Genomic DNA, 22,515 nt, shown 5'->3' on the forward strand with positions numbered 1-22,515 from the left:
TGTGTGTGTGTGTGTGTGTGTGTGTATTCCAACATGTGCCCAGGGTAATAAATGGTGGGTGATTATATACTGTAATTCTATTATACTTCCTGTCTGGGTTGGTCTGAGACCGGGGAGAGGGAGAGAAGAGGGAAAAGGGGAAGAAAGGGAGACGAGTGAGAGGGGGGAAATGGGAGGAGATGGAGATATGGAGGAGAAGGGAGGATGGATGGGGAAGACAGGAGAGCAGTGAGGGCTGGAGCCTCTCTCCCATATTTTCTGCAGCTGCATAAACTCATGGGTCTCTGATCTCACTGGTAGGCCCCTCAAACCAGCGTGGGTGACATTTGACTGGCTACATGGGAAGTGTGTGATTGGGTGCCAGTGTGGTAGCCATAACATTGCAGCTATAGCGGAATGAGTGGGAGTCAGTATTGCACACTAGGGAGAAGATGGAGGCAGGCAAAAAAGGTCTTACACAGGCCTCCTACAGTCAGAATTTGGAGAAGGATATGCACAACTCTCGCTCGGCGGTGAAAGAAAACTTTTATTCCAGAAAAACATTTACGTTTCGGTCATGCTGATCTTCCTCAGCTGCACCTCGACTCAGGAGTCGGTGAAAATACTGTCTGTCTCCCACCACAAGGCCTCATAGTCATATACAGTATATGTATGAGACTCAGGTTACAGTGAAGCAGGCTCTATACAGCTTTGCTGGGGGAATGACATACAGCATTATTATGTACAGTATTTCTCTCCAGTAACATAGTTGATACTGCCTCCCATCCATACTGTGAGCCTGTAGGGTACTGTACAGGCAAACAGAGAGGCCTACTGTAGCGTCTGAGCAGGGAATGAATGAGCACTGTGTGTGTGTGTGTGTGTGTCTGTGTGTGTGTGTGTGGGTGTCTGTGGGTGTGTGTGTGTGGGGGGGGTGTGCGTGCGTGTGCATGTGTGTGCGTGCATGCGTGTTTTTGTGTGTGTGAGTGTGTGCGTGCTGCATGCTGAGGTACAGTACATTGGTGTAGTGTACAAGTGGCTTAGTGGAATAAAAAGAGTGTATTTTCTCTTTGACTGCAAGGCATTTTGTGATTCATGCATGAACACATCTCACACCTTGTGTGAGATTGAAAAATGTCAGTAAAGATTGGACGGCGTGTAATAACCTTCCTTTTAGAAAAAAGTGAGTCAGGTATTTGGCATTCTGGAGGGGAGAGAATAGAGAGTCCTGAGACTTTTCAGAAGAAGGAATTTCATAAGAACAAACATCCTGGTATTCCCTACACACTGCCACTACAATACCAACACGTCATTACACCACTTCAAACCTGTCATTCCTCTTTAAAACAAATTCAGTGTTGTATAGCTATCAGCTTTCATTCAGTTCTTACTGCAAAGGTAAACAACATGGTTGTACTATTTATTAGAACTGTACAAAAGAACTGTAGAGTGGTCAGAGTTCCTTGATCTTTACTATTGTGTTTCTATGGCACACATAGAACAAAAGAAAAAGGTGTCAGATAATCCTATATGATTCTACAAAAGGGATAGGCCAGGCTACCTATTGCATACTATATTGTATATCCAACAATTATCAGAACTATTTATCAGGCCATTTCCAGTGTGGTACAGTATACTTGAAACACTATTGTCCACATTGTGGATGACATTCTTTTCCACTTTGCTTCACCCTAGATGTTTCAACCCATCTACACCCACTCTGATGAAGCAGCTCTATACCCTCTCTGATGAAAACAACTCTACATCCTCTCTGATGTCTATGATATGAGTCAGTTAGTCATCTCCCCCACCCTGTACATTTGACACCACCCTTGATGTACCAACTACTCCCCTCTGATGTCTAAGGGCGGACAGTAATTGAGAGGGTCCATGCTGCAGGAGCCCCATAAGTCCAGCCCCCCGCCCCCACCTCCCCATCTCCCCACTTCTTAAATATTTAACCTCTTCCTTACCACATGGTTCTTCATCTACCCCCTAAGGTCCTTGAAGTCTTGCTGACACTCTCCTTAGGCCCTCGTACTCTAATGAGCCAAATGTCTGGAGTTCTCCCTGAGGAATAACCCTACAGGAACCTGTCAGCAGTAATTGCAGCTCTAGAACTAGAACCCTGCCTGTCCTTAGGTCTGCTCGGGAGAGGGGGAAGTCACAGAATGTTCAGATAAAAAATTGTTGTGGAGAACAGGTACAATATGAGTGTATGTCATCATGTGGAATATGGAGTCATGGCAGCTCTATACATTAGATTTCTATGTGCATTTCTGTATTATGTGCGTTTCACCTGACTGATGGAATCCACCCATGGCTGCTGTGTCACAGGGAGTGGCTCATTGTTAATTAGGCTGCATTGGCTGGGGGAACTCAGGAATCAAACAGAGTGGAGTGTTAGTTAGTCCTGCCTGGACATGAAGACCTGTGTTAGGAGGAGACTCTGTGGTAGATGACGTCCATAGGTCTAATGAATAACATGATTTGAGAGTTGGTAAGCAGCTTCAATGTGTCCTCTTGTTGCATTAATATAAGGACAGGGAGATGACCAGCAGAATCAATCTCTACTGTAGAATACAGGGGAAGCTGGTGGAGGTAAAAATCTAAGGATGGACTCATTGTAATGCATGGAACAGAATGAGGAATGTATTAAACATGTGTGTTTGATACCATTCCTTATTCTGTTCCATGCATTACAATGAGCCCCTCCTCATATTTCTACCTTCACCAGCCCACCCCTGGTAGAATACACACCCATGAATCTACATCTAACATGGTTGTCTGAGGTAACAACAAAATAAAGGGTTTTCACTGCCTCCATTTAATTTAATTTAATTTAATCTGGATGAGAGTTTTTGGAGTTACCAAAAGCTGGATAGTTTTAAAGGTTTAATGGGTTTCAGAAAGCTTTTGTCAGAAAGACTTTCTGGGTAGTTAAAAGAAAGTGAGATAGTTTGGTTAGATTGGTTGATTGGAAGGATGAAAGAATAGATGAAAGAGAGGATGGATAGATGACAGAGAGGATGGATAGATGACAGAGAGGATGGATAGATGAGAGAGGGGAGGTATGGACAGATCAAAACACTGAAGAGGTTAATCAGTGTGGATTACACTGAGGGTTAGCAGTAGTGACGGGTGAAAGGATGATGGCCAGGTAGTTGAAAGGTTAGATAGATATAAGTTTGGAAAAATAGAATGTTAGATAAATAGTATGTTAGAAGGTCATAGATAGAATGTTTCTTTCTCTAGTGCCTATTAGAGGGAAGGCCTTCTTTTGGAGGACAAAGACCTCCTTGAGACATAAGTAGGCTCTTAAGGTTGGCTGAATTCACAGCTGATAATACATTAAGAAAATTGAAAAGATTGGAGTGGAGAACTGAAAGATTTTGGTGTTTTTTTTAGCCATATTTTAGAGACGTGAGCGCTGAGAGGATGGTTATAAATCATGCAATGATAATATTTTATAAATGGCAATCATGATAAAGAAATTGTCATCTTTTATGTGATATGTGTATGTCTCTCTAACCCAGCATACATATAGTAGAATGTTAGCATGTCCCAGCCAAGGAAAAATAAGTATTTTGTATGGGCAATGTTTTCTCACTGGTTTAACCATGTTTAGCCTCTACTCTTTCAATTCATCTGATGGACCACCTTGGATTTGGCCCCTCATCAAATGTGGAAGCCACGAGTGCAATAATGCCATCCTAAATGTTGTAATAAATGTATGAAGTACTGATTATTGAATTGTTTTAGATTCATCAGAGACTAAAGAAAATGCCAGTTTTTCTTAAATACAGTCCATCTGTGTTGTCCCTGTTCCAGTACTCTCAACTAGCATACATCCTTACCTCCCCTTACTAGCCTTGGAGGAGGAATCTACCTGCTTATATGGACCTAGGTATATGAACATGGCTTCACTAGCTCCGGCCTACCCAGTCATGCCTTAACAGAGATTACCCAAGTGAGGAGGGATACAAGAAATTAAGAAAGGAAGGAAGGAAGGAAGGATGGATGGATGTATGGATGGATGGATGGGGGAAGGATGGGTTTTGAGAGTATTATTTCGAACAGTGCCGACTGTTTTATTTAGTTGTACACATATCTAAAAACAAAATGAGCAGATACTAATGCCAGATCATTTTACTGAAATGTCTTCAAATCCACAATGTGAGTCGTCGTTTTGCCATCTACTACCCCCAACCTGGAACATCCAAATGTAAAACATAGTAAGTCTGAAAAAAACCTGATACATCGCTACAAAATTGTAACAATATTTCTTCTGCCAACGTTGAGAGAGTAGTGAGAGCCCAACCCCCATCGACCAGCCTCCTCTGTCGCTGTCTCTGCGGAGTGTGATTGGATTAGAGCCGGTTACCCTTTCCCCTCTAACCCGGTGATGTTGGCTGTTTCCTGCTCTCACTGCTCGACTGCTAAAGCTTCGGAACGCCGCTCGGCAAGGCTCGGATACAGGACGCTTTAATCAAAGCGAAAGCTATCAGACATTACTAATTCCACATACAACATACAGCAATGAGAAGGAAATCGAGGATATTACTATGCTTCGCTGTCCTGTGGGTGCTTGGCATAGCATATTATTTCTATTCGGGAACAACGTTGAGTCGAAAGGTAAGATTTTCCTCTGCTGCTTTTCTGGTTATTGAGAATTTATCATATCGGAGCTTGCAAGAGAATTCAGTGGGATGCCTTTAAGACAAAGCGAGACTGGATTTGCTATTGTAGCCTAAATACATGGCTATAGAATATACTGTTATTGGCACATATAATATAGCCTGATAAATGGCTATAATGATTGTGTCGAATCAATGGAGAAGATTGCTATTTCCATTTGGTCGAGAGAGACAGAGAGGGGGAGAGAGACCTATTCTGCATGCTTTGAGCGTTGGTGCACTGCCTGGTGTTTCTGCCGTGATTGTCGGTCGAGTCGGGCTGTTTAGAGCAGCTTGATCGTGTGAAGCCACGCCGCTTTATTTAGAAATCAAATCCAGAATTGTAGCCTCATGCACCTCTGTGCTCGTTCAACTTATTTAGCAGGACGTCAGCACTCTGCCGCTGCTACAATTAACCCACTTCTTGTAGGAAGGGGAAGTAGCCAAACTATGCACAAATGGATGCAATGTAACAAAAACAAATTTATTTTCGCAGAGGAACATTATGCAGTAATATAATTCCAAGTGAGGAATATTCTATGGGCAAGATATTCTAAATTTACAAAGCAATATTTAATTTATTTTAGCCTATAGCCTGCAAGCCTTAGTTTCCATCTCTACTGTTACCTCCAATGTACTGGAATGCAAGGTCAAATAGCCTTACAACACATTTCTTCTGGTTTAGTGGTAAACTCAGCAGCCATGTGAAAACCCCCTTATGATAACACCTGTCCATATTGGGAAGGTATTATCCCTCCACTTGTCATGGTGTGCCTTGTCTTTTCATTTGACGATAGGCTGATCGGTAGTGGTGGTTGAGCCAGTGAGATAAGGGACCCGTGGAGGGACAAGTGATTTGACTAACAAAGCACTAATCTCCATTAAAGACAGTTATCACTAGAGATTAGTTACCCATTTCCCTGGCAAGCAGCACACCGCCACACTGGGAGCCTTCAAGGCCAAATCAGAGCACCTCTCACAGAGAGAATATGCACAGCTGATACACCAGCTAAGCTTTCACACTGGACTAGAAAGCTTAAACCTACAGGGTTAGGGTTAACAGTAGCCTACCACTTATGTCCCATGCTTAAATAGGCCTTGCGCAGTAATGACCTGACACCCTGATGTCCCTTCTGAATATGGGGTCAGAATGTTGTTATGGGAAAGGAAATGGGCTGATAATACACTCTACCTTTTATTATCTCTATCCGTATGCCTGTCAGCCTGTCAGTCAGTCTCTGCTGTTGGCCTACCTGACTCTGTCTGTCTGTCTGCCTGTCTGTCTGTCTGCCTGCCTGCCTGCCTGTCTCTCTGTCTGCCTGCCTGCCTGCCTGTCTCTCTGTCTGTGGTTTGAGAAAGTGAAAGTGTCGTTGTTATGGTGGCGATACAGGAGACGGCAGTGTTGGTAGGTGACCACTAGCCAGTGCAGTGAAGTGGTAGCACAATGTAATCTGAGTTTATGCATTCTTTGCTTTAGCTCAGTGGGCTAACATGGATGAACTGTGTTTGAACCCGGTCAGTCACACAGACGTGTTCCTGCTTGTGTTTTCGCTCCTAAGATCCCTCCACCGTTTTTAGAGTTGAATGCTGACGCTTCTCTGCAGCTCAGCCTGTAACCCACTCCTACACTGAATCTAGGGATAACAACATCCTCATCACAATTTCATCACAATTCAAAATGCTCTCAGCTGAAGGAAGCACTCCCAACCAGGCCTACATGTCCTCACCCTGGTTTGACTGGTGTGTTATGTAACGTATCTTGTAGTAGCAGATGTCATGGCTTCTGTCTCTGTGTACGGCTCAGAGATGCTGAGGATTTATCACGCAGAGAATAGCTGCCTTGAACTGACTACGAAAGCCACAGTAGCCACTCTCTGAGAGCTAGGCCTATAAATAGTCTGTAGTCATCTCAGCATTGAGGTCAATACCAGCAGGTCAGATAATAGATGTTTTTCCGGATCTTCCATTGGATTGTAGCTGCAGCATGGAGAGAATGAGGTTGCCAGATTCTACTAGACGGGGTTCCCAGATTGTCAGCTTTTATCTGGCCGGAATGTATGTGATCTGATCTCTCCACTCTGCAACACGATTATTGACAGTTTGATTGTTCTTCTCCAGAGTGGTGCAGGACAGCAGCACAGGCCCAGCCGGTGCTGTGGTTGTGAATGGCCGTGCTGTGCTCAGCGTCTCCCCTTAAAATCAAACCCTCATTTGAATCCAAATTAATTAATTAATTTGCATTTGTTGTCATGGAAATGAAGTGGTGGATATTCAGTGTTTTATTATTTCTGTCAGGAGGGAGAGGGGGGGGGGGGGATCATTTAAAGGACAGTATAATATCACATGCATATTGAAAGTCCTATTATCCAAGCAGCTATGAAGCTTTTCTAATGAGAGAGAGAGAGACAGAGAGACAGAGAGAGACAGAGAGAGAGAAAATGTCTGGGGATGTTATTCCCTCTCTCATCTCCCACCTGGTCCTCACGGACACTCTGCTGTGTTCTGTTCTCCTCAGGCGAGATCTTTTGATGTGGCACTGTTGCATTCTCTACTTTTTTTTTACTGATACCCTCCTCCGTAACAGAAAACAGCATTTGATGACAAATGAATGGGTCTGTGCTGAACTCAACACTAGAGTATTCACACTTGTGTGTTTGATGTCTGTAGTATTGATAGTCATGGGTTGGAGTGGATTTATGTTTGTGTTTGTGTTTTGATGACGAATCGCACTCACAGCCCATTAACTGTGATGGGAAGGTATGAACTAGCCTGGTCCCAGATCTGTATGTGCTTCAGCCGTGCAGAGTGCTCTGCTGTTTACACATCTTCTCTACTCTGATCTTTGTCATGCGTGTACTTTTATATGGATCCATAAATACGGTTAAAGAGACATACAGGCCGTCAGAGCTCCGACCTTCAGTTTGAGGCCCTATCCACCCTACAGAAGAGCCCTGCTGTCAGCGGTGTTAGAGACAAACAGAAGCACACATCCACCCTGCAGTAGAGCCCTGCCAGTGGTACAGAAGCATATGTCCAGCCTACAGAAGAACCTTGCTGCCTGCAGTGTATACATACACACAGACACACAAGCATATACCTGTTGAAGGGTACCCTAAAGGAGGGGGACTATACATAGAAAGCGTTGTAATTTCTGAATGGTGAAACCAATATGTACACAAATACCATCAAATAAAGGCTGGGAATCTCTACTTTAAACTCACACTTTTTTTTATTTTTTTTAACAATTCTTTTTTTTTAAACTTTTAACCTTGTTTGATTTGAAATCCAAAATGTTGGAGTGTAGAGCCAAAAGAAGAAAAAATGCTTCACTGTCCCATTACTTACACAGGGCACTGTATCTACCCTGCTGAAGAGCCCTACCTGTCTGTGTTGTTATAGACATACGCACAGGAGCTCTCTGTGTGATGGACAGATGGACACCAGGGTTACATTTCACTCCCTCTATCCTTGCTCGCTCCATTCTAGTAGATCTTAGATGACTGGGTAGGTATATAGTTCATCATCTAGTTTCTGCCATACTGCTTTCGTCTATCCAGTCCTGTCAGATCTGTGAAGTGAAGAGGAGTGACTGAGGGCAGAAGGGAGGAAGCAACATTCTGGAAGGAAGCACGGCCTGAGGCCAGAAAAAACAAAGTTAAACCTCTCTCTCACTGCTGCTCTGACCCTGACGGACAGCAAGGACATACTGGATAACTGTATGTGTCCGGGATGGTTGTGTACTTACCTTAAAAAGCTGTGCTTCAGCTGCCAATCTTATCTCCATAACTCGTTCAAACAGACCTAGTCTGGTGTCTTATGGATTCCCATATGTTACGCATAGGCATCTCGCCCTGTAAAACCACAGAGTTATAATACAAGAGTGGCTGATGTCATAAACATATACAGCACAGCTCTCTTCATTACTTTATTTTATTGATCTTCTAACCATAGAAATAGAACGATTCTGTGCTCCTAACCTTCTCTTATTCTCGTTCTGATAATCTAGCCTGAGTGTCAGTTGGGGGAGGTGACTAAGGTGAGTGGAGTATGTCCTTCGCCTCCGACTGTGGCAGTACTACATGGTGATGAGAAACACATTTATATGTCATCTTTTCCTTGAATTCACACTGAGAGCTCCTTGCCTGTTTTTAGATTTAATTAGTTAAAGTTTGGTCTTGACCTTTTATGAGTGTGACTCAAATTTGATTTCCTCTTCTTTAGAGAAACGTCTAACCGCTGTGTCTGTGTTTTGAAGTGTGAATAAACATTTAAGATGATTACAGGGTCGCACATGAGACCTACAGTGTTACTTTATGACAAGTGTCACTGCTGCTGAAGAATAAACAGATGTGTTAACAAAGGCCTTTAGAGATACAAGATGAAGGGAAGGATCCTGTTATGAGAAATGTTTTTTGGAGCTGATAACAGTATAAAGATCCCATTTTTGGTTTCTAATCTTACCTTACCATGCACATGTACCACCTATCATGTTTGTCTTCCGTTCCTCACTCTCTGTTTTTATGTGTGTAATAAATAAAATGAAATAAAACGTAGATTTGTCTTGGCAAACACATCTGTACTCCTCATCTCCGTCTGAGGGTCTGTAGAATAGATCTATTTGCTACGCAAGGATTAAAAACCACTGGTCTACCCAGCTCTACATGCTACACAAAGTCTTCTTTCTCCTTGTAGCGGCCCTATGTATGTACAGGTCTATAGATATACCGCAGCATGGTCATGACATGGGAGAGTTAGCGTTAGCCTTCATAGTAAAGCATTCATCATAGAGTAGGACACACGTTCCTAGGGGTGGTGAGTAATGTACTGTAGCAGCCGATGGGTGTTGAGTGCTATGAGTTTTATGAAGATATGATGATGATGATAAACTGTAATATGTTTCACATATAGTACAGTGTTTTATTGTTACACACACACACACACACACACACACACACACACACACACACATTGTGCTCTAACTACTGGACAAATGGAGAGGCTTGCAGGATAGTTCGCAAACAGTTACACCCAGGGATGTTGTGCTAAAACAAATAGGTGGGTAATCCCTAAAGCAAATAACTCTTACCTAGCATAATAGCTGGCTAAACCCTTTTCGCAAAAGTAAAAAGATAAACTGACTTTACTTGAGTTTTCCCTCCACTTCATCACTGGTTACAACTGTACCATTCCTTATTCCATTCCATGCATTACAATGAGCCTGTCCTCTGATTTCTACCTCCACCAGCCTCCCCCTGAGTATTACGTCTTGCCTTGGCAGATGTGTTCATACCACTGGACAGATAGCCTTCAGTACACTAACAGTTAGAGCTTTCTGCTGTCAGTGCGCTCGCTGGCCAGAGACAGTCATGCTGTAGCTACAGCTTAATTTCACCCACAGTATTACATGTTGCCTTTGCAGATGTGTTCATACAGCCACTGAACAGACAGCCTTCAGGACAGTAGCTAACAGTTACAGCACTGTCAGGGGGCTAGCTGGCCAGAGATGGTCATGCTACTGGACAAGCTGTAACCAGGACAGGACAGTAGCAAGGCATCCTAGCTGGCCCGGAGATGGTCATGCTACAGCTGTAGCCAGGACAGTTACAGTTACAGCACTGTCAATGCCTGGGGGCCAGAGACGGCACCACCAGTAATGTGTACTTTGGCATGAGGACAGTTCACACGTTGACTAACCACCCTCGCTGTTCCTGCTAGCATTGACGACACATGTTTAATGTCCTGGAGGACTGTGCAGAGAGGGACTAGAGACACCACCCTGTAGAGACTCATGTTGATGTTGGACTTCTCTTTCTGTCACCTCCTTGTCAAAATGTTCTCCTGTTTTGTCATAGCTAAATAATAACTAAATAATAATAAGTTTAACAATAATGTGTTTGAAAACCGCACTCCCCAAGAGTGTGCTAGTGGCCTATTAGATGATAGCAATGGAGAGTTGAACTATAATCTAGTAGAAGCCAGTAGATAGACCATAGGAGATTTTAACAGGAATAGTGTGGAGGCCAGATAGAGATAAATGTGTGTTCAAAACACACATGGAATGAAACGTCGTCTGTCATAGTTTGTAAATATTGGTAGGTGGTGGTGCATTTGAGTGTGCAAGCCCTACTTAAATTGATATTGCCATTTAGAGATGGCCACCTAATCCCAGTAACTTTAACTGTAATAGAGAGTCTTTGTTTAGGCCTATCTAATGACATGACTGCTGTCTCTGATTTGTCCTATGACCCTGCTGCAGTTTCTGTCCCGGGGCAATTCATGCATATTTATGTCTTATTAGCGAACACGGAATAGGACAGATTCTATTCATAGTCCTCTTCCTCCTGTTTTATTGGATGGAGGAACAATGGATTCACCAGCTGAATCTCAGCATAAATAGGGCTTTTTGGTTTTTCAAGGGTTGAGTTAAAAAATGGGCTACTCGCTGAGCCCCGTGTCCTCAGCCTAGAGTCTTGCTGGTGTGGTGCATACTTGTTACTCAGTCAGATATCCATTTTGCTGTTTGGGTGTTTCCTCAACAGGAGAATGCGCTCATTCTTTACATTCCCACACTCGTTACATGCTATACCAAATCACTCCCTAGATCCCTTCCCCCAGACCTAGACACTTCTTCATGCTCCCTTGTAGATCTGAGAGAACCGGGTGGGTGTAAGGAATGGGCTAAAGGCTAAGCTTTACATTTGACGTCATTTAGCAGACACTTTTATCCAAAGTCACTTACATTTGTCAAGTACATTTGTCTAAAATAAGTGAATCAACTATACATCACAGTCATCGTAAGTAAAACCGTCAATAAAAAGTGTCACAGTGCTAGAGAAAGAAAGAAAACAAGTTATTAAGGGTTTCTTTTTCCCCGCCAAAGGTTCAGGCTTTACCCAAATGTCACAGACAGACTGACCATGTGGAGCAGCTATGTTGGTTATGCCTGTCCAATTCTGACGATCCTTTTTCATATCACCTGAATTGCATTCTTACTAGGTCTGTACTCTATAGGGTTAAGAATGAATAGCCTGTTTTCACAGTTGTTTGTATTGTATGGCTCGTAGACATGTTTCTTCACTGTGTTCAACGGTTTCCTTCCTTTACAGTATAGAGTTATTGTTTTTATGACCCCCGTCACACTGGCACTGCCCGCCCGTGTGCGTGTCTCTCTCCTGATTACTTTCATCTCAGAGAGCAGTTGCCTCTTAGACACAACAACAGGAGCATATTTCTGTTTGAAGAGCAGCGAATGCAGATCAGACCCAGCATTTACAGCAGGGGCCTGAAGGGACATATAAACCAAACACTGTTGTATTGTTTCAGTTTAGTTTGCTAAGACCACACAGAGAAGGAACAAACACATACGAAACCAGGATCAACAGCTATGTTAGAGTGTGTTATCCATGATGTTTATCAGTCTGGGGGAATTCGGTGTTGAATATCCTACTGTCTTGACTAAACTGCTTTTTTCAAGAGTTAATGTCCCTGTTGGCTGTGTTTTGTCTTTCTAAAGGTATCTGTGGCTTTGCTAGATATTGATTTGGGTAAACCATGACAGCTCGAATCATGGCCACACTGGCCACTGACCAGATAACAGTCGTTGTTATTGTCTTGATGGCCTTATTCCTTTGTTACAGGCCTTTTATACCTGTTCTTTGTGTCAGCCTTCCTTGTTACAACACCTACATTTATATTCCAAAGAATGGAACATTTGAAAAGATATGGGAAGTTAGAGTATATGGTTTCTGCATCGACCAATCAGAGAATGACATATACTATAGTTAGGTACAAGAAAGACTTTTTAGAATGTATGACATCAAAAAATGTATGACATCACAATACCCTAAACTATTCTGTGGTGTTTTTCAAACCAGGCCAACCAGTAGGTTTAATAAACTATTCTGTGGTGTTTTTCAAACCAGGCCAACCAGTAGGTTTAATAAACTATTCTGTGGTGTTTTTCATAAGGATGTTTAACAATGTCCAAAGATGTTGACCAACACTGGGTGGGAGACGCCCAAGTATTCTTGGTAAAAGACAACCCTGTTCAAACTACATTCTTACAGGAAATGGCTGTGTAAGCACTTTCACTGTGACTGTTTGGTTCTCTGAATGAACATCAAATTAGGGAAGGAATTTACATTTCATCAGACTGACAGTTTTGCAACCTTTTCACTAGAAATCACAGATAATCTGTGTGTGTGTATGTGTATGTGTATGTGTATGTGTATGTGTATGTGTATGTGTGTGTGTGTGTGTGTTAAAACAATTGAATGTGTGCCTTTCTACCCAGTTCTAAGAGCCACAGGGCAGCCCACAAGAAGCCATAAATCGAAGACATCAAAGGAACCCTGACAAAAGCACAACGGAACATTCAATAATTCATTAGCTGAGGATCCTGTCTTCCTATCCTTTTACCTCCTCTTGATTAGCTTCCTCTGTGGCAGTTATTAAACCTCGCCCAAACAGAGTGACACACAGTGACATTCAGGAGTTTTAACTGTTTGTTCACACTGGTTATGAAAGTGACAGTTGGTCAGTCCACATACTGTATGTCGGTTGGAGCACTGTAGCTAGATATCAGTCTCTCTTCACACAACTTGAGTGGTCAAAACCTGAATGATTGCGTGTGTAGTTACTGAATGATGATATGATAAATGTTTTCTATATTTTTTTTTATTTTGCTTAGACATCAGTGGATAATTAGGGGATCCTAAAGTGTTTTTACCACTGCATAGTTCCACAGTTGTGTTAATTTCCTCCAGGCTCTTCAGAGAGAGCCACGTCATTGGCTGCTGGGGGGCAGACATTCCATCTTTCAGAACAGGTTTGGACAATCACACACACAGACACATAGACACACACACACCCAACCTATAGAGCAGACAGACTGCAGTCACTGTTTGACATAACATGGTCTAATACCATGAGGATTGAACCTTTGGTTCTATTCTATTGTACTCAGTTATATTCTAATTGGTTCTATTCTGGTCAGTTCTACAGTTCTCCGATTTTATTCCGTTCTATTAAATTTTTTTTCAATCCATCTGATTGTAACCAGTAATGCTGCATAATGAGCAGCAGTGTCAGCTCTACATAACCTGTGCATGCATCACAAACATTACTATAAGGAGCATTACCATAATGAACATTACCATAACAATCATTACCATAATGAACATTACCATAATGAGATCCTGATCTACATCCTATCTCAGCGTTTAGTGTCAGGTTGGCTGAACTCACTCTCACTCTCTCTCTCTCTCTCTCTCACACACACACACACACACACACACACACACACACACACTGACTCACACAGCACAAGACCAATCTACATGGCTATTTATGCTAATGTCCCTGTTGGCTAGATACTGTTGTGCTCTCAGGGGATGAGAGGAGAAAACACACTCACTCATGTATTTTTAATTTCTCCGATTCGGCATGACTTTTAATTGTTCCCAGTGGTGCATCTCTGAATCAATTAAAGATAAAAACTCTTATTGATGAAAAGCTTCATCTTTCTCTCCTGGGGTTATTTAATATTAGAATCAGATTGAGGTCAGCTTTCTCATTTCTAACATTACATTACTGAGGTGATTGTTCCCTAGTATTTTACTGCAACTGGAATGTGCACTGCACCTCATTTTCTTTTTAACCTCTTACTTAAGCACGTTTCATAGTTTGATATAATATTACAGAATTGTACAAAAAAAAAATAACCACAGTTTCCAAAAATGATGGTCAACTGGTGACAATATTGTGTGAATAATAGGGCTGTGGCGGTTACACAAGGACGGTCGTGAATTATTTTTATTTTCATGTAAATATACTTGACCTAATAGCATGTGTGTAAAATAATTATTATTAACAATTGTTTTGCTACAATAATCCGTCGATCTATCAAACTGTTTTGTAATTTGAGGGAGAGATTTGCGCATGCTCTCTCCCTCAAAAATACGCTATCCCTTTGAAGCTCCAGCTAGCTAGCAAGCTAGATGCGGGGGAAGGGAAGAGGTTGGCCTGAATAAAGCAAAAACTACGGTCATCTTAGACAGACAAGAAGAGCCGCTGGACTCCACTGATGATCCCCTGGCATGGTGGCGTGACAACCAGGGTCACTTTCCTTTGATGGTGAAACAAGCAAGAAAATACAAGTATTTGCACAACGAGCACAGCCTCAGAGAGAGTTTTTAGTACAGCGGGGAGCACTGTTACCCCTGTCCGGTCTTGCCTCATGCCGAACAACGTAAATATGCGTGTGCTCCTGGCACGGAACTTAAAGGAAGAGGCCTAATAATAGACTGAACACAGTTATTATAGGTCACCTATGTTGCTATTAAATAGCACGTGTTTATTTTGCTCTTTTAGCCTGTTATTTTAAAAGGACACGCACAACATGTGTCTATTTGCACTGACTTTGGTAGGCTTAGCGTTTATTTTGTGTTTGTAATTTTTCTATTTGTCAAGCGGCAGCTACCTGGCTATTTATTAAAAAGCAATATTTCTGCAGTCACTTTTGTTAAATATGTGTATAGTCACCAAGTATATAGTCAGACACAAGATCAATTCCCCCAACCTCGAACTCCTCCTGGTTTCCTTGAGACCCACATACTGTACTTGCCACAGGAGTTTGGCTTATATTTTTGTGATTTTGGCTTATAATTTCCCCGATACAAATTACAAATCGGCCACCGACGTTTTTTAACACCACATCCAAGATCTTGAGACAGGGTCCCCAGCCTCCCCAAGTTAATCCTTGGCGATTTTTCGTACCTTCTCAATGGTCATGTCGACATGGTGGGGTCAACTCAACCTCACAGACAGCAATGTGACTCCAGCTTTAACACACTACCTTTTTCCGCCTATGTCAACAATTGATAGTCCTGACACAGGACTTTGGCAATTTGAAACTAGAGACTAGGTCTTGTGTAATACTACTATGGCCCCTATTCCCCATCTCCTGTAGTGAATACTCTGGTCTCTTCCCAGCTGGTTCTGCCTAAACCATGTCGACATTCACTGGACCTCATCCCTGATTATCCTCTTCATGATTCTGGTTGAAAGTAAACGAAAGTAGGTCCTTCATTCAGTTCCATGTTGGCTGATACTGCATACTAGTGGCCAAGTGTCATTATGTTGCTTCATGCCAACTGCCAATGGCAGGAGTTTAAAGGAGGAATTGGCCAATCTCAACCAATTACACTGGACCGAGAATAAGTGATTGCAAAACCAGAAGGTTGTGGACCAGCGAGATGGGTGTGCAGCTGGGTTGACGTACAGTACGCATTCTGAGAGGCAGTTCGTAAATGGATTGGATTGGAATGGACTGGAAAGCTATTTGAGGGCCTGGCCTCCTCCTTCTTAGAGGAAGAATGGGGGGGGGGGGGGGAGGAGAAGAGAGAGAGAGAAAGAGAGAGATGTTGTTGATACAATGTTGTTGTAACATTATTACTTTTATATAAACAGAATTTATGACAGTAATTACAGGGTTATCACGTGTTTGATACCATTCCTTATTCCATTACAATGAGCCTGTCCTCTGTTTTCTACCACCACCAGCCTCCCCTGCTATACTGGGTTACCAAGAGGCCATGCAGTGGCCTTTTGTATTTGTTCTTTATCAGTCCCTTATCTACATTTTGTTTGAACATGCCTTTCCTATCAAATTAAAGAGTGACTCGGATATGTAGATAGTAGAACAAGCATATTGAAGTTATCGCTTGTTCAACATATTGAGGTGATCCATTTGAGGCGAGCAGGAATAGGATTTGGAGTTACAACCCTGATTTACCTTACCCCTGACATTCCTGCCTTTCGCAAGGAATTATTTATAGGGTACCTACCACTAAGAAGCACTTGTATCATTAAATCCTTTGTCTCTCCTCTCCCTGCTCTTATCCATCTCCAGAATAGATTTTATATATCTCATGGTTCGGTTAGACAGAACTTGTTTGTGTGTTTGTACTTTGTATGAAGCCAGCTTATGCAATTCACATCCCTTTGCTTTTAGCACAACAGTTTTTATTCCCTGAGTAATTCACTACGGCTATTATGACACCTGAGTTCCGGAGATAATTTTGCAACCTACTAGATGGCTGTAAGCACAACACCTAGCCATATCACTTATATCTAAATCCAATGCTCTCAGATCAACAGAAGTGCCTAGGGGGTAGGGATTAGGAGCTAGGGGTTGATTTGGGATTCAGTCGTAGACCGATTGATCTCCATTAACAAAGAGAACATTCTGTCTGTGTGCCTGATCTCCCGCTCTCGCCTCGCCCGATGTTCTCTGTACCTTCACAACCAATCCGGTGGTGTCAGCGCTGGCGTGGTAGCGCTGGCTAGCTCCACTGACAAGGTGTCTGCTTCAGTTTGCATCTGTGTCTGTGTGTTTAGGCCCGGCTCATTTGGTAACGGCTCCTGAATAATAGTCCTGAATAATAATAACTGTGGGATTGTGAGAATGTCTTTCAAGACTCGCAGTTCTCTGGTTTTAACGGGGTATTTAAAATTTACGAGACAAGCAGCTCAGAAGCTAAACCCTTACTCCCCAGTGTTAGTCAGAAGTTAAAGCCACTCTCTGTAATTTATGCATACCATCAAACAATGGAGTAACACAGTAGAACTTTAGTCTTTCAGTTTTGATAAAGTCTCATTCTAGAGGTCATTCTTCAAAACCGGGGTATATTTTATTTGAAATGACTGGGGATATTACAGACTGTAGCTTTAATGCTTTAGCGTGTGTGTGTCTATGCTGTGCAGTGCCTAGCCCTTTGGCTGTATCTGCGCAGCTATCAACAGTTAGAATTAAAACAGCTTCATCAGCGTTTAACCTCGTCCTGTTCCGAGCCAGGCTTCACTGAGGAGGGAATTTATAATGATATCTATCATCCTTAATACTGCCGAGCTGAGCTGAGCCTTTGATGCGCGCTAAAGCTAATTACATCAACTGTCACTAGCAGGAAGGGAGGTGGAGGGGGCGGGGGGGGGTGTAGTGATAACATTAAGGATGAGGACTTTCATTACCACCTCCTGCATGTATTAGTTCCACTGATGAGTGTTGTTGTCGTGCTTTTGTCACTCTGTATTTTGTATGTGCAAAATAACTAAAACTGAACAAGTTTGTTGAATTGAAACAAAGTGAACGTTTTCATTTCAGAATCCGTTGTATTGTTTGTCACTTAGATAAATATTGGATGAATATGCTCGCTCATCTTTTGATATGAGTATGATGGCCATGAAAATGACAGCGGTATAATAGATGGTTTGGAAAGGCGGAGAGTCAGACAGGCTGCTGAGTTAAAAGGAAGAAGACTGAAAACGGAGTATCTAACAGGGGAGTAGAGGAGGAGGAGGAGAAGATTGCCCTTCAGTGCTGCTGACACGGATTTGCGATAATATCAAGTAACATCCTTCTTCTGATACCATACTGTGCTTTTGTGATCATAAAAAGCTTGATGCTGAACAGTCCTACGAACATAGGCTCACTCTGGTGGTAAAATGGCTCGCTGCCAGCGGACACTGATAGAGGTAGAAATTACATTGAGCCCGTCCTTCGACGGATGCCTTTTAATTCAGTCTCAGAAAGGTGTGTTTGTCTTCTCTATATCTGCTCAGCATGATTCTCTCAGTAATAGTGAATTAATACACATAGGGCCAGTTTCCCGGAACATAGAGTAAAACTAATCCTGGACTATAAAGTGTCTTAAATGGAGATTTCACAATGAAAGTGTAATTTACTCCTGGATTAGGTTGAATCTTTGTCCAGGAAAACAGCCCTTAGTATATTGACTTAATTTTACACATCCTTCAGTGACATAATCCAGCTAGATGCTGTGCTCCTCCTACCTGACCACAAGCTCTGTGTGTAGTTGTGCTGGTTGTACACCTGGTACCCAGTGGGTACCAGGTGTACAACCAGCATGTAGCATGTTGGTAGAGGCTCAGTCTGGCATGCTCTTCCTGTTGCAGTGCATCATGTTAAAATTAGTCAGTCAGGTCATATTTCACTGAGAATTGATGTTGTTGTTAAAGTATTTGTTACCGTATCGCCATATGGAAATATACTTAGTGGAAATGGTCAGATGTTCTGTGCCAAACCCCTCTCTGTGTTGCTTTAACCTAAACTACAAACTGCCTTAGGCACAGCAAGATAAATGCAAGCCAGAGTTACTAAAGGAATACAAGCCCTAGTTCTGGTGCCAACTCCTCTGTGTTCTCTACCTTAAAAGGGTTTTATCTTGTGTTACAGCATAATTGGCATGGTTTTGACTTTATTTTTAAAACCTATCTACAGGAGTTGGAACTGACACAACATTGAGTACCTGCTGTGTAGTATTTCTTAATGCATTCTGAAAGGAAACCTAATTGTAAACAAACTCTATGATGATTGTAGGTACATTACAATTTGACAATTAAGACTTTGTTTGTTTATTTAATCATCGTCACTGGATAGTTACATCACTTAGTGGAGCGCTGTCTAGAGTGTAGACCTCCCTGCCTCTGGTAACTATTAGCATCACTGGCACCAACCCAGCTATGTACTTTGCTATACTTAATAAGATCTATTTGACAGGGACAATGAACATTACATCAACATTTCTGTAAATGGGCCAGATTTAGCCACAGTGATAATTTCCACAATCATGAGTATAGCCAACATGTGCGCACACATGTGGACCAGCCCCAGCCCTGGCTCCGGCCCAAGGCCCAGTCCCAAGGCCCAGTCCCAAGGCCCAGTCCCAAGGCCCAGTCCCAAGGCCCAGTCCCAAGCCCCAGTCCCAAGCCCCAGTCCCAAGCCCCAGTCCCAAGCCCCTGTCCAAGCTCCAGTCCCAAAGCGCATGAGAACTTACCCCCCCACAGGAAGTGCTCCCTAGCTGATGGAATGTCGACTCACGCAACAAAACCCCTAACTGCCAACTGTACCCCACTAAACGCTTTCCCTTGTATGGGAAGAGACATATTTTTAGATGGAGTCTATGTTTCTTTTCCAACCCGAGTTGTTGTGGTATAACATCCCTTAACACCCCCCTCCCCTTCGAGGTTAGGGGAATGATTACTGCTTCTATAGTTTATTTTGTGTTTAAGTTCTGGCTAAAAACAGTGACTGCCAGGGGAGTAGCTGTTGTGAGGCAGAGTGTATTGCATGGTTTAAACATTAGTGGACCTCACGTGGAAACAGGCAGTTAAACGGAGAACAAGAGACGGCCTATATTCTTCTGTCAGAAGAGCAGTGTTTTATGTCCTCTCTGCTTGGCGCCTGCGCCCTGGAGAGACGCAGTGGTTTGGCGTTTATGTACGAGTCTATGGAAAAGAATAAAGAATATCCTGGCATCTTTTGAGGATTCCATTCTTTTCAGTTATACTCTACTCTATTCCTCTGTACTCCACATGGACTGGACAAATGACAGGAGTCTGCTCCCTGAAAAGTTTCCCATCCCAGTTACTCTATGCACATGTTCTATGACTTGAGTGTTGAGGACTAATTATACATAGCTCAGTGCAGATAGAAATCGGAGGACGGGCTCATTGTAATGCTGGGAATTGAATGAGAAATGGTGCCAAACACCATGTTTAGTATTTTATTCCTGGAGGTGATTCTGACAGGACTGACTGACATTTTAAAAGCGTTTTGACAGCATCAGGTCAGGGTCACATCGTTGCAATGTCTCCACCACTCACCCTGAATCAGCTAGAGCACTACTGTATCTGGACAGGCCAAACTAGTCGAGAGAGGAGTGTTTATTGTCCCTCCTGAGCTGCCGTAGAGAAGGTACTATAGGTTTAGGTTAATAGTGCATTTGGACTGGTTAACAGACAAGTTAAAACTGACCCCAGAGCTGTCTCTATAGAGTAACTTCATTAGAGGAAGAGATGGTACCATTCCTCATTCCGTTCCATCCATTACAATGAACCCGTCCTCTGATTTCTACCTCCACAATGTAGCTAGTTTACACTGAGTCAACAGAAACCAGAAACACTTCCTTTATAGTATTAATTCAGTCTGTCAGTGTGATTCAGGGCTGTAAAACATCTCCTGGCAGGAGCTTTAAACCATAGAAATATAATTAAATTAGATTAAATTATATTTCAATGGTTCAGACATCAGGCATAAGGCTCATCCTACCACTTCTTTGATGAGTAAGGATAATATGGTATTAAATTAGGTGTAGTAATATATCTACATATTACATATATCTACTACATGTGTAGTAACATCTACAGTTAAGCTCTGGAGCAACCTGTGAACCTATGACTGTGTTCAAATTCGGTTCTTAAACGGAATGTCACTATGAGGAGGCTGGTGTTGTGTTATGTGTAGCTCTACCTCCCGTGCGTGCGTGCGTGCGTGTCTTACCTCAGGCTCAGTTATGTAGCTCTATCCCCCAGAGGAGCCTTGTGTACGGCTCTATCGCCAACCCCAGGCCACAGCAACAGCAGGTCTGACTCTGTCTCTTACCCCAGGCTGTTAAACCCACAGTCTAGCCTCTCTAGAGAAGACAGTCTACGGCCTCTAGAGAGACTAGACTGTGGATTTAACTGTCACACTCCGCTGTCTGCACCGCTGTCTGACCGACTCCTATGTGGGGTTACAGTGGCTGAGAGGAGACTGTGTGTGTGTCCCTCCCCCCTCTCTCCCATTATTCTCTGTTCCCAGGCTCTAACGTCTAAGAGGTGTGGAGGACTTGGAGGCAGTGCGATGTCAGAGAGAGAGAGAGAGAGAGAGAACTTCCTCTTGGTGCACGGGTGTAAAATATGTCACAAGACACTGGACACCAATCTGTCTGCCATAATCATGTATTTACTCCGAAATGATATGCAATATATACCAAGGATTATCACAGCGGGATACTGTACACACACACACACACACACACACACACACACACACACACCTGGTATATTAAACAATAAAATTGACATACAGTATGCACCTGATCCAATAGCTTAAAGCTGGTGCTGGAGTGCAAAATGCTGAGTCAGGTAACAATGAAACGAGGACTCCGCAGTCCGCACATTGCACTTCATGCTCCCAAGAGCCTTTATAGATACACCTGGGAACTTGACTGCAGTGTTAGGAGTCCTCTCTCTTTCTTCCCTCTGATATACTAGGCCCTGAACAGGAGCAACTGGGCAAAAAAAGAAAAACAAGATGATTATTTGAAGATCAAGATTTTGACTTTTGTCCAAACTACCAGAGCTGCCTACCAGTGTATCAAAGAACCTTTGAAGTAGTAATTCTGTCTACGTTTGACAGTTATTTACATGATGTTCTCCTACTTAGCCTGATGAGTCATTGACATTTCATATGCAGGGTATTGTCCCTCCCCTCTCTGATCTGACCCCTCCTATTGGTTTACCCCCAGAGGTTAAGTACCATTCTATCTGTCTGTCAACAGCATTACCAGTGATTACCCGGTCACAGATTTGTAAATCGATATCTGATCCGCTGAACAATTGGGATGTGGCATTTGATTGAACATACTGTATTGTACACAGCTGCCAGAGGTAATCGATGAGAATTAGAGAGGAATGAGAAGGACGTGAGCCCACAACATACCACACCACACCCCTCTACCCTCTCTACCTCCTCCTCTCTTCTACCCCTCTCTTCCTCCTCTCTTCTACCTCCGTCTCTCTTCTACCTCCTCCTCTCTTCTACCCCTCTCTTCCTCCTCTCTTCTACCCCTCTCTACCTCCTCTCTTCTACCTCCGTCTCTCTTCTACCTCCTCTCTTCTACCTCCTCCTCTCTTCTACCCCTCTCTTCCTCCTCTCTTCTACCCCTCTCTACCTCCTCTCTTCTACCTCCGTCTCTCTTCTACCTCCTCTCTTCTACCTCCGTCTCTCTTCTACCTC

The 22,515-nt window shown here is 42.9% G+C and overlaps 1 protein-coding gene across 1 annotated transcript in view; it reads left to right on the top strand.

The window, feature by feature from the left end:
- The first annotated feature begins 4,450 nt into the window (after positions 1–4,450).
- galnt2 (UDP-N-acetyl-alpha-D-galactosamine:polypeptide N-acetylgalactosaminyltransferase 2) overlaps positions 4,451–22,515 on the top strand; it is a 67,837-nt gene continuing 49,772 nt past the window's right edge. The window contains exon 1 of the mRNA XM_083696108.1: positions 4,451–4,614. Within this exon, the coding sequence (XP_083552234.1) occupies positions 4,519–4,614 (96 nt within the window). The 5' untranslated portion in view covers positions 4,451–4,518. The remainder of the gene's footprint in view (positions 4,615–22,515) is intronic.

This window comes from Argentina silus, assembly GCF_951799395.1.
Source record: "Argentina silus genome assembly, chromosome: X".
NCBI lineage: Eukaryota > Metazoa > Chordata > Actinopteri > Argentiniformes > Argentinidae > Argentina > Argentina silus.